The sequence below is a fragment of the Lissotriton helveticus genome, chromosome 6 (genome assembly GCF_964261635.1).
Source record: "Lissotriton helveticus chromosome 6, aLisHel1.1, whole genome shotgun sequence".
In the NCBI taxonomy this organism is placed as follows: Eukaryota; Metazoa; Chordata; class Amphibia; order Caudata; family Salamandridae; genus Lissotriton; species Lissotriton helveticus.
Genome location: NC_136067.1, coordinates 12829622 through 12843267, shown reverse-complemented (window position 1 = coordinate 12843267; position 13646 = coordinate 12829622). Strand labels below are relative to the sequence as shown.

General features: G+C 44.8%; 1 protein-coding gene across 1 annotated transcript in view; it reads right to left on the bottom strand.

The window, feature by feature from the left end:
* The window catches only part of LOC144762139 (solute carrier family 22 member 7-like), a 204532-nt gene that overhangs the window by 25456 nt on the left and 165430 nt on the right, over nucleotides 1-13646 (bottom strand). Inside the window, exons 7-9 of the mRNA XM_078647286.1 lie at nucleotides 10027-10136; nucleotides 9724-9938; nucleotides 5451-5559 (exon numbers count right to left, since the gene is read on the bottom strand). Of these exons, the coding sequence (XP_078503412.1) occupies nucleotides 5451-5559; nucleotides 9724-9938; nucleotides 10027-10136 (434 nt within the window). The remainder of the gene's footprint in view (nucleotides 1-5450; nucleotides 5560-9723; nucleotides 9939-10026; nucleotides 10137-13646) is intronic.

Below are 13646 nucleotides of genomic sequence, written 5' to 3'. Positions count from 1 at the left end.
ATGGCACAGATTTGTCAAGCACTATAACATCTTATCACAGGATGTGCCGTCTGTTGCATTTGTCACAATGAGCTAGATCAAAATGTTAAAAACAGAAATGTTCAGGCTCTGGAGTTTATTACCAGAGCTTTGCTAGCTCCTGGTGAAACAGACAGAAGGTAAATCATTCCAAATGACCAGGCATGCAGTGTCAAAAAGGAGGAGTGCCGGATACACGCGGATAGGAGAAGGGAGGGGCGATGGATGGATTGTATACCAGAAAAGGTTCCGTTGCAGTTTCCGCTGAAAAGGCATTTTTTGATTTGCTTATAATTTTTGGCACCATGAAAGAATCTGAACTGATTCGGCGATGTCTTGGCGTGACAGCTAAGACGCTGGGGGGCTTATTTACAAGAGTCGTAAACCTGGGGCAGCGGCAAACCCATACGCATCACCAGAGCAGGCCTAACAAGGAGAGATATGTTTATTTCTCCCTGATTTTCCTCTTTCTATGCATGCTGAATTCCGCAGCACACAGACAGAAGATAATGACTCTCTGATTTTTTTGTGCAGGAAGGTCCCCCTCCTGCACTAAAACCATGCTGCCTGCAACGGAGGCTCCCTTGTGGTGCCTGCATTCAATCAATGCAATCAATCATAGTACTTGTAAAGCGCGCTACTTACCCGTGAGGGTCTCAAGGCGCTGAGGGGAGGGGGTGCTGCTACTGCTCGAAGAGCCAGGTCTTGAGGAGTCTTCTGAAGGCGAGTAGGTCTTGGATCTGTCGTATGTGGGTGGGGAGGGTATTCCAGGTCTTGGCGGCGAGGAAGGAGAAGGATGCATTGGCACGCAGCACCAAATACTCGACCAGGGCAGGGGGAAAGGACAGGAATGCACTGTAATTCATGAATACAGTGCATTCCTGCCCTTCCACATTGACGCAGGGCAGCGCAGTAAGTCTTGCAGCGCTGTCCCACGCCAATTCCTCATAAATGAAGCCCTGAATGTCAACTCTTGTGCAGATCCAAGCTCGCGCCGACATACAAAACAGAATTATACCACACTTGGTTTAAAAGCACAACTTTACTCACAAAGCATGCTTTCTTTGGTTTGCTGCAAGTGTTTTTTGAGATATGAGCATTTTATAAAGTTGTTCCATTGATTTTTTTTCTTTAATATGAGTGGCTTAGGAAGGGTCCAGAATTGTTTTCCAAACATCTTGAAACAGCTGACTTATTGTTCTTTAAAAAAAAAAACAAAAAAAAAAAACACATGGGCTGGCACCAAAAATAATTTTTTTTAAATGTTTTTGAAAAAATGTGGTAACATAATTTCCCCTAAAGAAAAGCTGCTGTGTGCACCCAGAAAAAATCATCTATGGCACACCTGGAGCGGGGTGGATGTTTTCTGCTCGCAAGAGGTCAGGTTCAGGGTTCAACAACCCCTCCCCCGCCGCACACAAGTTGGGTACTGTTGGACAGTCTGATGCCGAATGGCAAAATTTTCCCTTTCACTAAAGATATTCTTATTTTATTTTATTTATTTATTTATAAAGCTTTATATAGCGCGAACAAGATCCCGAAGGATATCAGAGCGCTTTACAAAAATGATGGAAGGAAGGACACAAGAGCAATGACGACAGAGTTAGAATACAAAAAAAACAAATATGTGACCGATAATCCATCAGGGACACTTTAAAATGTTCTATCACAGACAAATTGTTTTTTGTGGCGAAAACTTTATCTTTGCTGGAGCTTCTGCGCAAAAATAGGTCTTAGGACCTATCCAGGCATTATGGCTATCAGTTTAAAACATCGATTAGTTTTATAGGGTTCCCTAGGTGCCCCCGGACCCGTGGGTGGGCATTGCACCTGCCCGAACACTGCATAAGTCGACCCTTTTCAGGATCTGACTCGACTGACATGCTTGTGGTGTTTAGCAATTCATCACTTGCAGAACAACAGCCCCCGCTTTATTTATTAGAAATAAAACAATTTGCATAGATAATAATGAAATCAACAAATTGGCATTTATAGAGTGAATAAACTGTTTACAAACAATTATAAAGTATATATTGAAAAGGCTTGCCACCCTACTAAATAAAATATAAAAGAAATTATACCCAAAAAAAGACAAAAATTAACTTTAAAATAATAATAACTCATTAAACAAAATGTAATAAAACAACAGAATATTTTTTTTTAAAACAATATTATATGAAAGTATATTAAAAATTATATTAATCCCGTAAAAAATAATATTCTGTCTAAAAATATTCTTGACCAAAATATTTTTGACATATTTGAACCTGTAGACAGCTATGTTATTTAGTCAGTGAATACATAATTTCACACGCTGCATCAGTCCATGGAATATTGCAGGGCATTCTTTAGCTGATATTGGGAAAGGCCCCATGCTGGTGAAGAATTCCCTACTTCTCTACTGGGACTGTAGCAGCTATCAGGAACTTGATTGTACTGTTTGTGTTTTGATGTATCAATCCCTTTCTTAAATCCAAACTCATTTAAAAAAACGAATGTTGTAACAACAACAATCTGGAAGCCCCCACTAGCTAGGCTGAAGGTACCCAACCTTGCAGTACCCAACCTAACGACGCGCCCTTCCTCAATAACAATCGGATTTGCCATCTCTTTTAGAACATTGTGGCCTACACAATAAGGTTGGTCTATTGACTCGCGTTTAGAGAAAACACTGGTAGGGATAGCCCTTGACTCTGAAGCCACCAAATGGGGTCCAGGGTTGATATTGTAGCCACTGCATGGAGAGTGTCCTAGTCTTTATTTCATTGGTTTAAACCTGAGTCAACTCCAACATGGAGCAAGGATGCCCAGCACTGTCCTACGCTCTGCCTGTTGAAGAGCAGCCACAAAGATTTCAGCCATGTCTCGCTTGACTGATGGACGAGCCTATCATATACACATTTTCAATAATCCTTTATGGGTTCCGGAGTGGCGTGCTACTCGCCAGAAAAGCGCTTCAACATCCATCAGGGGTAACAGGCGCTATATGAATGCAAACCTTTCTTCCTATCCCTCAGCTGTCCTTCTCACTCCAAATAACGGACTAATATCCATCACTCAAATTACTTTCATATTTCACTATACTAATTCGCCACTAATCCTTTATGGGTTTCCCGTAGTAGTGTGCTACTCGCCAAAAAAAAAGCTTCAACACACCATCAGGGGTTAGAAGCGCTATATAAATACAAACATGCTTTCCTATTCTATCTTTCCGAATCCAAATAACTGACTAACATATCCACCACTTAAAATGTACTTGCATATTTCACTACACTAGTTCAACACTAATCCTTTATGGGTCCCGGAGTAGTGTGCTACTCGCCAAAAAAGCGCTTCAATGCCTCTTCAGGGGTAGTAAGCGCTAAACAAATGCAATTTCAATACAACTACAATACAATATGTTCTTCAGAAGGACCTCCAGACACTCCTGGGTACCACCAAGTGTTGCCGTCTACCAGTCCTTCAGAATCCACCACTCACCTGAAAGATGTCCTTAATCTCATGCATCATATAGAAACAAAACTATTTTCCTGAGGTCCGACATCTTGGATAAGAGATCTTGGGATGCGCTCCCATCCCTGGTTGCATGTGTGTGCCTTGGATACAGTGACCAGACCACACAAATATTGAAGTATTCAAACCCAATCTTTATCATGTCAAATGCTCAACTGGTGATGTTTCACCTTTTCCCCCAAGTGTTGCTCTAAAGCAAGGCTCACGTTCTTTATAATTTTGTGTGGGGGCCCGACTCCCATCTACTCTTCATCTTGAAAATTATGAAACCTGGTTTACGGACCACCCTTGTGAAAATGTTCTTGGAAAGGAAGCTCTTAGTGGTGCTAGGTTGCTTTTAAACCTATCATAAGTGTTTATAAGGTTTCAACCCTCCAAGGAGTGTGGAAATGGAAAAGAATTGCCGTTAGCATGAGCTGAAGACATCTTGTTTGGGGCATCCATTTTGTTAAATATGTAATTCTTCCGCCTTCACTGTTGCTTGCCTTTCTATACTGCTTGTGTCATCAGCTTTAGTTTACTCCTTCTGTACTGAGCCAAAGACGTGCTGAGAAAAGACCTGTAGCTGCTAGAATTCACCTGGCTTAAGATGTAACTATCAATCACTCTTTGCTGCTGTAAGCAGTACTGTGCCCCCTCCCACTTTGCTGACTAAGTGATCTCCCATCTGTCCATGTTTTTCGGTAGTTATTCCGGTTTATGCTTGTACCTTCTATTTGTAACTACATGCTTACTCTGCAACAAACCGTGTATAAAAGCACCATGGTCTGTGTATTCGATTTACTACCTCAGGCAGCACTCGAGAGTGCTGTGTGGACATAGGCCCACTCATGAGTGATTAATAAACTTGTTATTTGAACTCCAGCTTCAGTGCCAATCTCTATTTTGTTGGTTTACGGACCTGTGGACAAAGATAAGGGTGAACCCTGCACCGGTGTTCTTATAAAAAAGGCACATTTCCACAGGAGGGCCGGGGAGGGGGTGTGGGGGGTATGGTTCTGCCTATGGGTGTTGTGTGGAGGTGAGGGGTGGAACCGCCCTCACCTGGCTTAGTTTCAAGCTATTTAAAGTAATTGAAGGGCATGTGACACATAGAAGCTTGGTGGCTCTGACTGTCAGCACACAGGTCCTCAGGCTTCGTTGGGAGCTCATGGGGACTCCATAACCTGCTGATCAGAGAAGTCACTTTTATAAGTGTCTATTGAGGCTCTGTGTTATTATTCTACAACTGATGAATACTGTCCAATGAACTTTTGAGTTTTAGTGAAAAGGATGAACTGGGCCTGGCGGTGCAGTTACTATAACAACTAGGGTGCTATGACTGTATCTGAAACAGTTCCTCGCATGGCAGCTGGATTGACGTGTTTATCGTATCTCATACCAGAGCCCTTGTTGCACCATCAGCTGTTACCCCGATTATCTATGTTCTTCTCATTTTCACACTTGTGTTTTGGTCTCCATCACGCCAGAGACAAGTCTTTTGCCAGCCGAAAGGGAATCACTTTAGTAAGTTTGTGTGAAATATTTTCACAGTTTAAAAATACATAATCCTTCTCAGAAGTGCCCTCCCAGTCTGGAAAGGCTTGTTTGCCTTTTTGGTGAGGGTGTCAGTGCTTTATGAGCGATAGTGTTAGGAGTGAGGCCTTGGCACAGTACATAGCTCCCCACAGGTTCTCTGTAAAAGAGTCCAGGGGCCCTGACAGCCACTACCTTGGACACACTGGGGGGATGGCAAAGTACTTCCTCCATTCCTGCAATGTGAATTGTTAAAGCAAAAGCCGTACAGGATGGAAGACCTGAGGTCAGTTCTGATCTCCCTCAGTTACTACCTGTGAGACAGATAACACAGAAGAAGGGATCGCTGACTTAACATAATATGAATCGTGAGTTTAAATAAAATAAAACCTGGCGGTGCTTACCTGAGGACGGTGGGGTAGAGCTCAGCAGTGTACAGCATGACTGACGTGAAGGAGGATTCAGAGAAACCTTTCCCTATAATGGCGATTATTGTTCGCAGAACATCTTGAGCTGGAGATTGTAAAACAAAGGAGAGAGAGAGAAAGAGACAGAATAGGACAATATAAGAGAAATAGAGAGAAAGAGAGGAGGCACAAACTATTCATGGGTTGATCGGAAACCGGGTTAAATCAAAATAATAAAGCTATGTGGTGCAAGAAACATTGCATGATGGGAACATGACCGGAAGTGACGTTGCATGGTGGGAACATGACAGGAGGGGACATTGCATGACAGGAACATGACCGTAAGGGACATTGCATGATGGGAACATGAACGTAAGGGACATTGCATGATGAGAACATGACCTGAAACGGCATTGCATGATGGAAACATGACCGTAAGGGACATTGCATGATGGGAACATGACCGGAAACGGCAATGCATGATGGAAACATGACCGTAAGGGACATTGCATGATGGGAACATGAACGTAAGGGACATTGCATGGTGAGAACATGACAGGAAGGGACATTGCATGATGGGAACATGACTGGAAGGGACATTGCATGATGAGAACATGACCGGAAACGGCATTGCATGATGGAAACATGACCATAAGGGACATTGCATGATGAGAACATGACCGGAAACGGCATTGCATGATGGAAACATGACCGTAAGGGACATTGCATAATGAGAACATGACCGGAAACGGCATTGCATGATGGAAACATGACCGTAAGGGACATTGCATGACGGGAACATGAACGTAAGGATGGAAACATGACCGTAAGGGACATTGCATGACGGGAACATGACCGTAAGGGACATTGCATGATGGTAACATGACAGGAAGGGACACTGCATGACAGGAACGTGAACCTAAGGGGCATTGCATGATGGGAACGTGACCGTAAGAGACAGTGCATGATGGGAAAATGACAGTAAGGGACGTTGCATGATGGGAACATGACAGGACGGGACATTGCATGATGGGAACATGACCGGAAGGGACATTGCAAGATGAGAACATGACAGGAAGTGACATTGCATGAAGGGAACATGACTGGAAGGGACATTGTATGATGGGAACATGAATGTAAGGGACATTGCATGAAGGGAAAATGAACGTAAGGGACATTGCATGACAGAAACATGACCGTAAGGGACATTGCATGATGGGAACATAACCGTAAGGGACATTGCATGACGACAACATGACCGTAAGGGACATTGCATGATGGGAACATGACTGGAAGGGACATTGTATGATGGGAAAATGAACGTAAGGGACATTGCATGAAGGGAAAATGAACGTAAGGAACATTGCATGAAGGGAAAATGAACGTAAGGGACATTGCATGACAGAAACATGACCGTAAGGGACATTGCATGATGGGAACATAACCGTAAGGGACATTGCATGACGAGAACATGACCGTAAGGGACATTGCATGATGGGAACATGACTGGAAGGGACATTGCATGATTAGAACATGACAGGAAGGGACATTGCACGACGGGAACATGACTGGAAGGGACATTGCACGATGGGAACATGACTGGAAGGGACATTGCAATTGGGAACATGATTGGAAGGGACATTGCATGATAGGAACATGACCAGAAAGGACATTGCATGATGGGAATATGACAGGAAGAGACATTGCATGATTGGAACATGACAGGAAGGGACATTGGATAATGGGAACATGACCGTAAGGGACATTGAATGACGGAACATGACCGTAAGGGACATTGAATGACGGGAACATGACCGTAAGGGACATTGAATGACGGGAACATGACCGTAAGGGACATTGCATGATGGGAACATGACCATAAGGGAAATTGCATGATGGGAACATGACAGGAAGGGACATTGTGTGATTGAGACATGTCAGGAAGAAACATTGCATGACGGGAACATGAATGTAAGGGGCATTACATGATGAGAACATGACAAGAAGGGACATTGCATGACGGGAGCATGTCTGTAAGGGACATTGCATGACAGGAACATGACTGTAAGGGACTTTGCATGATGGGAACATGACCGTAAGAGACATTGCATGATTGGAACATGACTGTAAGGGACATTGCATGATGGGAACATGACCGTAAGTGATGGGAACATGACAGGATGGGACATTGCATGACGGGAACATGACGGTAAGGGACGTTACATGACGGGAACATGACCGTAAGGCACATTGCATGACGGGAACATGAACGTAAGGGACATTGCATGATGAGAACATGACTTGAAACGGCATTGCATTACGGAAACAAGACTGGAAGGGATGTTGTATGATGGAAACATGACCGTAGAGGACATTGCATGACAGGAACATGACCGTAAGGGACAACACAATTAGGTAGTAGTGTTCACAAAGGAAACGTCCGCACCATTCATTCAGAGACAATATTATTGTCTAGACAGGTAAAAGCGTGATATGTTAGGCAAAGTAGAACAAAGTTTACACAAGATGGGTGCTAAAGAAACTGAAGGCACCTACTACCTCAAGGTGCTATAGGTACACACAAATGTGAAACCAGAATACAATTGTTAAGGAATGAAGTTCTAATTACAGCACACCTGACAATCAGGAGTATTTTAGTCTTGGCTTAAATAATACGCCCTCAGAAAAAGAACTCTATCTATCATAGAGAGCAGAATTAAGAACATAACACAATGTTTAAGCAAAAGGGATCCAGGCAGTCCAAGATAAATTCAGAGAGAGTCCTCTTCAGATTTCATCAATTCTTTCTTTATTAATATTCAAAATGTCATTAAAAGATCTCCCAGCACGTAAATCGCCAACACATGTTTCGTCCCACACAGAGACTTCATCAAGGCATAAATATGGTTGAATAATTTCTATTGATCTGCCAAATCATTAATACAAGCAGCACGTTGAGTATATAGGGGACGGAGCACCACAATATGTATAAGTGTATGAGCATAGAAAATATATCAAAACATCACTGGTTAGCCGGAGTATAAATTTGTAAGGAAGCCGCAGCATCAACCATGTATAAGAAGATGTGACTTAACAGAAGAGATAGTATACGGGCTCCATATAGTAAATAGCCAGTGTGTAAAAGGTCCGTATTGTAGCAAATGACCGTCCACTAATTAAAGTCTATCCAAGTTCGCAACCATGATAAGTTGCGTGCCGCAAAATAACGAACAAGCTCCGTAAATGCTCAGTCACCCACAACAACCTGGTTGCTGGTGAGGTGGTACTGCAACAAGAACCCAGTTTTCCACATGGCAGGAATAGATGTACTGCGTTATTGGTTGGATAGGGAGACTGAGGTATAGGTAGGTATGGGTAGAGGCTGCATAGGAGTCAGAAGCAGTAGAAATGTCCCCAACATAAGTAGGTATAAAAGTGTTGAACTATGTGTTGTAGCAAGGGTGCTAGCGTTAGTTGAGGCTAGAGTTATTATGGTTTAAATAGGCGAGGCAGTAGGGCAAAAGCAGATATGGTGCTCTTAGTTAAGATACTAAAGTACAGACAAAGAATACAAGGAAAACGATGAGGAAGGGGTGAATTGATTTGGCTTTGTTAAAGAAAGAGGGAAACAGCGGAGAGGAAGAAACTTGAGATCCAGGCGATAGTGTAAAAGTGGACTGCAGAGAGGTTTTTCCACCAAGAGATGCAGTCACAAAGAGGAATTCCACATCTTGGGAATCCCACTCATTAGAAACATCTAAGGAGGCAATTCCCAGAAGACCTTTCCCAGAGAAGATTTTTTTAACTAACTAAGCATACTCAAGAGTTAATGTCATCTGTCTATAATATAGCATAAATTCATAATTAATACTTCTGTACGGAGAACAGCCATGACAACGCGGGGATTACCCCGCAATGCCATTACAACGCAGGGATTACAACGAAAGTCGCTACAACGACTTTCGCTGGAGGGCGCTGTTGGATAGGGAATAGTTTAATTTTCTACCCAACACCTTCCCTACTGTCAACGTGGGCTGGAGTTGGAATAAAAAATTAAACTATTCCACTATCCAGCGCCCTCCAGCGAAAGTCGTTGTAACGACTTTCTTTGTAATCCCTGCGTTGTAATGGCATGCGGGGTAAAAGCCTGCGTTGTAACGTCATACAACCCTTCTGTACTGCTTATATGAAGTGCATCCCTGGAGTTCACACATACATTCACATAGTTTAAGAAACAGAAACAAAAATTGTGTTCTCTGAAGAAACTCACAGACTGGGATGAGCGTGTTTATGCCTAAGAAGAAGCCGGTGATGAGCAGGGTCCAGGCCTGCGCGTAGCGTCGTCCACCCTTGTTCATGAAGATGTATATGCCCACCTTGCATGGAATCTCAATGGCTCCGTAGATGAACTGGGTCATGTACATGTCCAGCCCAAATCCTGTGATGTTGAGGCTGATTCCATAGTAACAGAATGCCACGCCAAACCTACAAGAGAGGAGACAAGAGGTCACATGGAATAACTCTGCTGAGACAATAAACAATAAAAGGGCTACATTTTTAAAATGTCCATTACCATACCATCCCTGCACAGATGGAGATTTTCCTCAGTACTGGAGTTCTGAACAAGTCTATGTACGAGTAATGGGCACCCGTGTTCTCCTCTTTTGCGATGTCACTGAGTGTCTGAAAACAAGGTACAAAAGATATTACTACACTTTGGTTATGTATTTACTTTAAATTAAATATGTCTTTACCCCCAAAACATAACCCACCTTTTAAGTTGATGGAACCATAATTAGAGCCCCATCATCAATTTACATTCAAACCATTTTATTACATTTTTTCTGATAAAAGGGCCCCATGCTGATGCTCAGAACAACAGAATGTCAACAGGTTTCGCCCATCACTCAGTGCTTAATCAGGGCTTTCTCCGCTGCTTACTCTTCCTGCATTGACTGTCTGCCCTATGGTTTACTGATTTAATAGTTCTCCAAAAAAACACAACAATGATTCCATCAACATGCTTAGTTACTGATACATTTAATTTGGGAACCATGCAAATGTTATGTTGTTAAGTTTCACACGTTTCCCATGTATGCTCCCAATAAAATCAAAGAAAGTTATGACATTCACACTCATGTAAAGCTTACTATACTTGAAATATCAGGTTGCTGTGTGACCCACACTGTATACTCTTCTGCCAAAAATAATTAATCATATGACTTAAAAAATAATATGCATGTACCTTGTTATTGTTGTTCTTTTATTGGTTTTCAAACTTATAGATTCCTTATTTTCTGTCACTTTTGCATGACTAAAAACATTTAAACTGGCGCACATCACTTAGTGCCCACCTAGATTCATGTGATGGAGAAATAGTCTATTCAATAGCCTCATAGTAGATCAATACACTACACTGTGCATCTCTACAATCAAACACTGGCTCAAACATCCTGTCTGTTTTCAGGTCACAGCCCATGGGTACCACGCGAGTGACAGGGATCAGCGGACACAGTGAATTAAAGCTTGGTGCACTCAGGACTATGCTTGTGGGTCCGTGTCACTCATAGGCATGGCCCTTGCGCTACCTAAGTCTGCATTTATACCACTTCTTCTTATCCCCCCAGCAGCATGGATGGTGGCCGGCTTCTCTAGTTCTTTGGACCTTGGCCCTGTTTTTCTCTTTCTCTGTTGGTTTGCTACTCTTAGTCTCTTCCTCTTTCATCTCAGATAGATTACACTGAAGTGCACCATTTTTAAGGCATGGGAGTTGTCAATAGTTACTTGCAGTTACCCAACATATCCTGTGCTCCTTTCTTTTTGGGGAATACTCGTCTCATGTAGGCCTCTACTTTGTGTTTGTGCAAAATCCCCGACGTTCTATGGAAAAAGTGATTTGTCAGCCACTCGGTCTCTCGCTTGGGCAAGCTAACACAAGTGTTGTCATCAATTCCAATGGTCTGTCTCGGACCATGGCCAGCAGCAGTATGATATGTTCAATCGAAGAAGAAAGTACTGGTGTCATAAAACATCTTTCACACTGTCCAGAGACAACCTGGCTTAGCAGTTCGGGCTGGACTGTTCCCATGAGGAGCCGGGTCAAGACTGATTTGCATATGGCTGGGTCCAAACTGGGGTAGCACGATGGACAAAAGAACAAAGGGTTCAAAATCTACCCTGAGCAATTGCCAGTGGTTAGATTTATTGCAAGCATTCTGATGTACCACCCCAAGTGGCAAGGTTATGCCCATATGCTTGTCTCGTGCTCACTGTGCCAATGGAACCAACCAACACCCAACTGACGAGCCCCAGTTAGGTTGGAGTCAGTCCTCGATCTCTTGTGTTCTGGTTCTGGGAGAACCTAGCTTGACAAACAGTTCCTATTGGAGCAGGGTCAAGACCGATTTGCATATGGCTGGGTCCAAACTGAGGTGGTTTGGTGGGTGAAAGAACAATGGGTTGCAACGATAGCCGAGCAATTGCCCGTGGTTAGACTTATTGCAAGCATTCCTTCCATCACCTTTGGTGTGTTTGTGTCTAGTGTAGAAGTGCCACTTTTAGAAGTTGGCATGTCTGTGCAGTAAATGTGAATTGACTGTCTGGCTTGTGATTGGCTGGAGCTGGCTGGTGTGCCTGGCTCCAGGAGTCAGGATGGGTCTGCCCCAGTGGTGAATGGAGAGATCTGCATGTTGATGGGAGGGAGGAGTGCACCTGGGACCTGAATAGGGCTGGGCCTGCCCTCCTGGCCTGTCTTATGAATAGAGAGGGGAGCTGAGCAAAACAAAGTGCTCCAGAACCAGTTGCATCTGGTTCGCCCTTTGCCTGCACCTTTGGAGACAAAGGATTTTGTGTGTAAAAGAGGGGCCGTACCCCCATGAAAATTTTCTTGTTTGTGGACTTGAATCTACCAGGGGCATGCTGCTGCTGGGGCCCAGGGGAAGGCTTGCCTCCCTGGGCCCTGCCCAGCCCCTGGATGCCTGGAGGACTTCTTCAGGGACCCGTTTGACCTTGCTTGCTATTTTATGGACCTTGCAGATACTTTGGGAGCCCCTTTTTGTGCTCCTTCTCCTTATTGACTCCCTTTGGGAGGGAACCCCCAGCGTGAGGATTCCCCCGTGGCACCGATTTTGTGGGTGCCTACCCCGCTTATTGGCATATTTAGTTGCAGGTGCCCACCCTGCTTGATGGCCGCTGGCTGGTGTTGAGTGCGCAGGTGCCTACCCTGCGTCTTCGTTTTGCCGTTGTGGTGACTGCGGGTGCCCATCCCGTTTATTAGCGTCCTAGCGGGTGCCCACCCCGCACACTAACTTTATTTTGATTCACGAGGGAGCCTACCCCTCCTTTTTCACCACCGACATTGCCATCCGCGACACATCTGGTTGTGGGCGGGGCTGCCGGATGCAAAAGGAAGTGACGCCACCGTGTGACGTCGCGGGGTTCCCGAGTGGAGGGGAGAGCCCTGCAGTAGCGGGCGGAGAGGAGAGAGCCCCGGGTCCCAGGAGGGGGCCCGGGTGAAGTAGTGAAGCAGCGACCAAGGACGCCGATAGCAGCACGGGGCTCCCGCGATGAAGGAGAGAGCCCCGCGTTGTGCTGCAGGAAGCCGCCCCAGAACCTGCCCGAGCCCGGTGAGTGAGGGCGGGGCGGGAGACATAACCAGTACTCCTCTTCTGGGAAGCCAGGCTTAACTGAGGGCTGCCCCCACGGTAGGGGCATGTTGTTTAAAGGGCCCGTGCCCCGCTACGTATCCAGGCACCTTAGTGGTGTCAGTTTCCCAAGCGGCCCCGGATGGCAGCGGGCCGCTCCGACGTTCCGCATATTGGTTGCCAGAGCCTAGAGAGCTCCGATGCATGCAGTATTTGTTCCAAGAGCCTTGGGGGCTCCACGGCTCCGCCTTACTCCTAGAGCCTGGATGGCTCTAACACTTCGCATTAGTTACTCTCAAGAGCCAGATGGCTCCAGTGGTTTGTTAATTATTTACTGCACCCCGTGTGGCTCCCATCCTTGACCCATGGTTGCTATCAGAGCCTAGAAGGCTCCAACGTTTGGCGCATCTTTGTTTCAGGGCTACTGAGAGCCCATGCCTCAGTTCTGACTTCACAGCTGCCCAGCAAGTAGTGGGCAGCTGCCACGTTTAGGTTTGCGCCCAGTGCGCCCCCGTGACTGTCGCTGCATTGGCAGCGCACCCTGACTTTG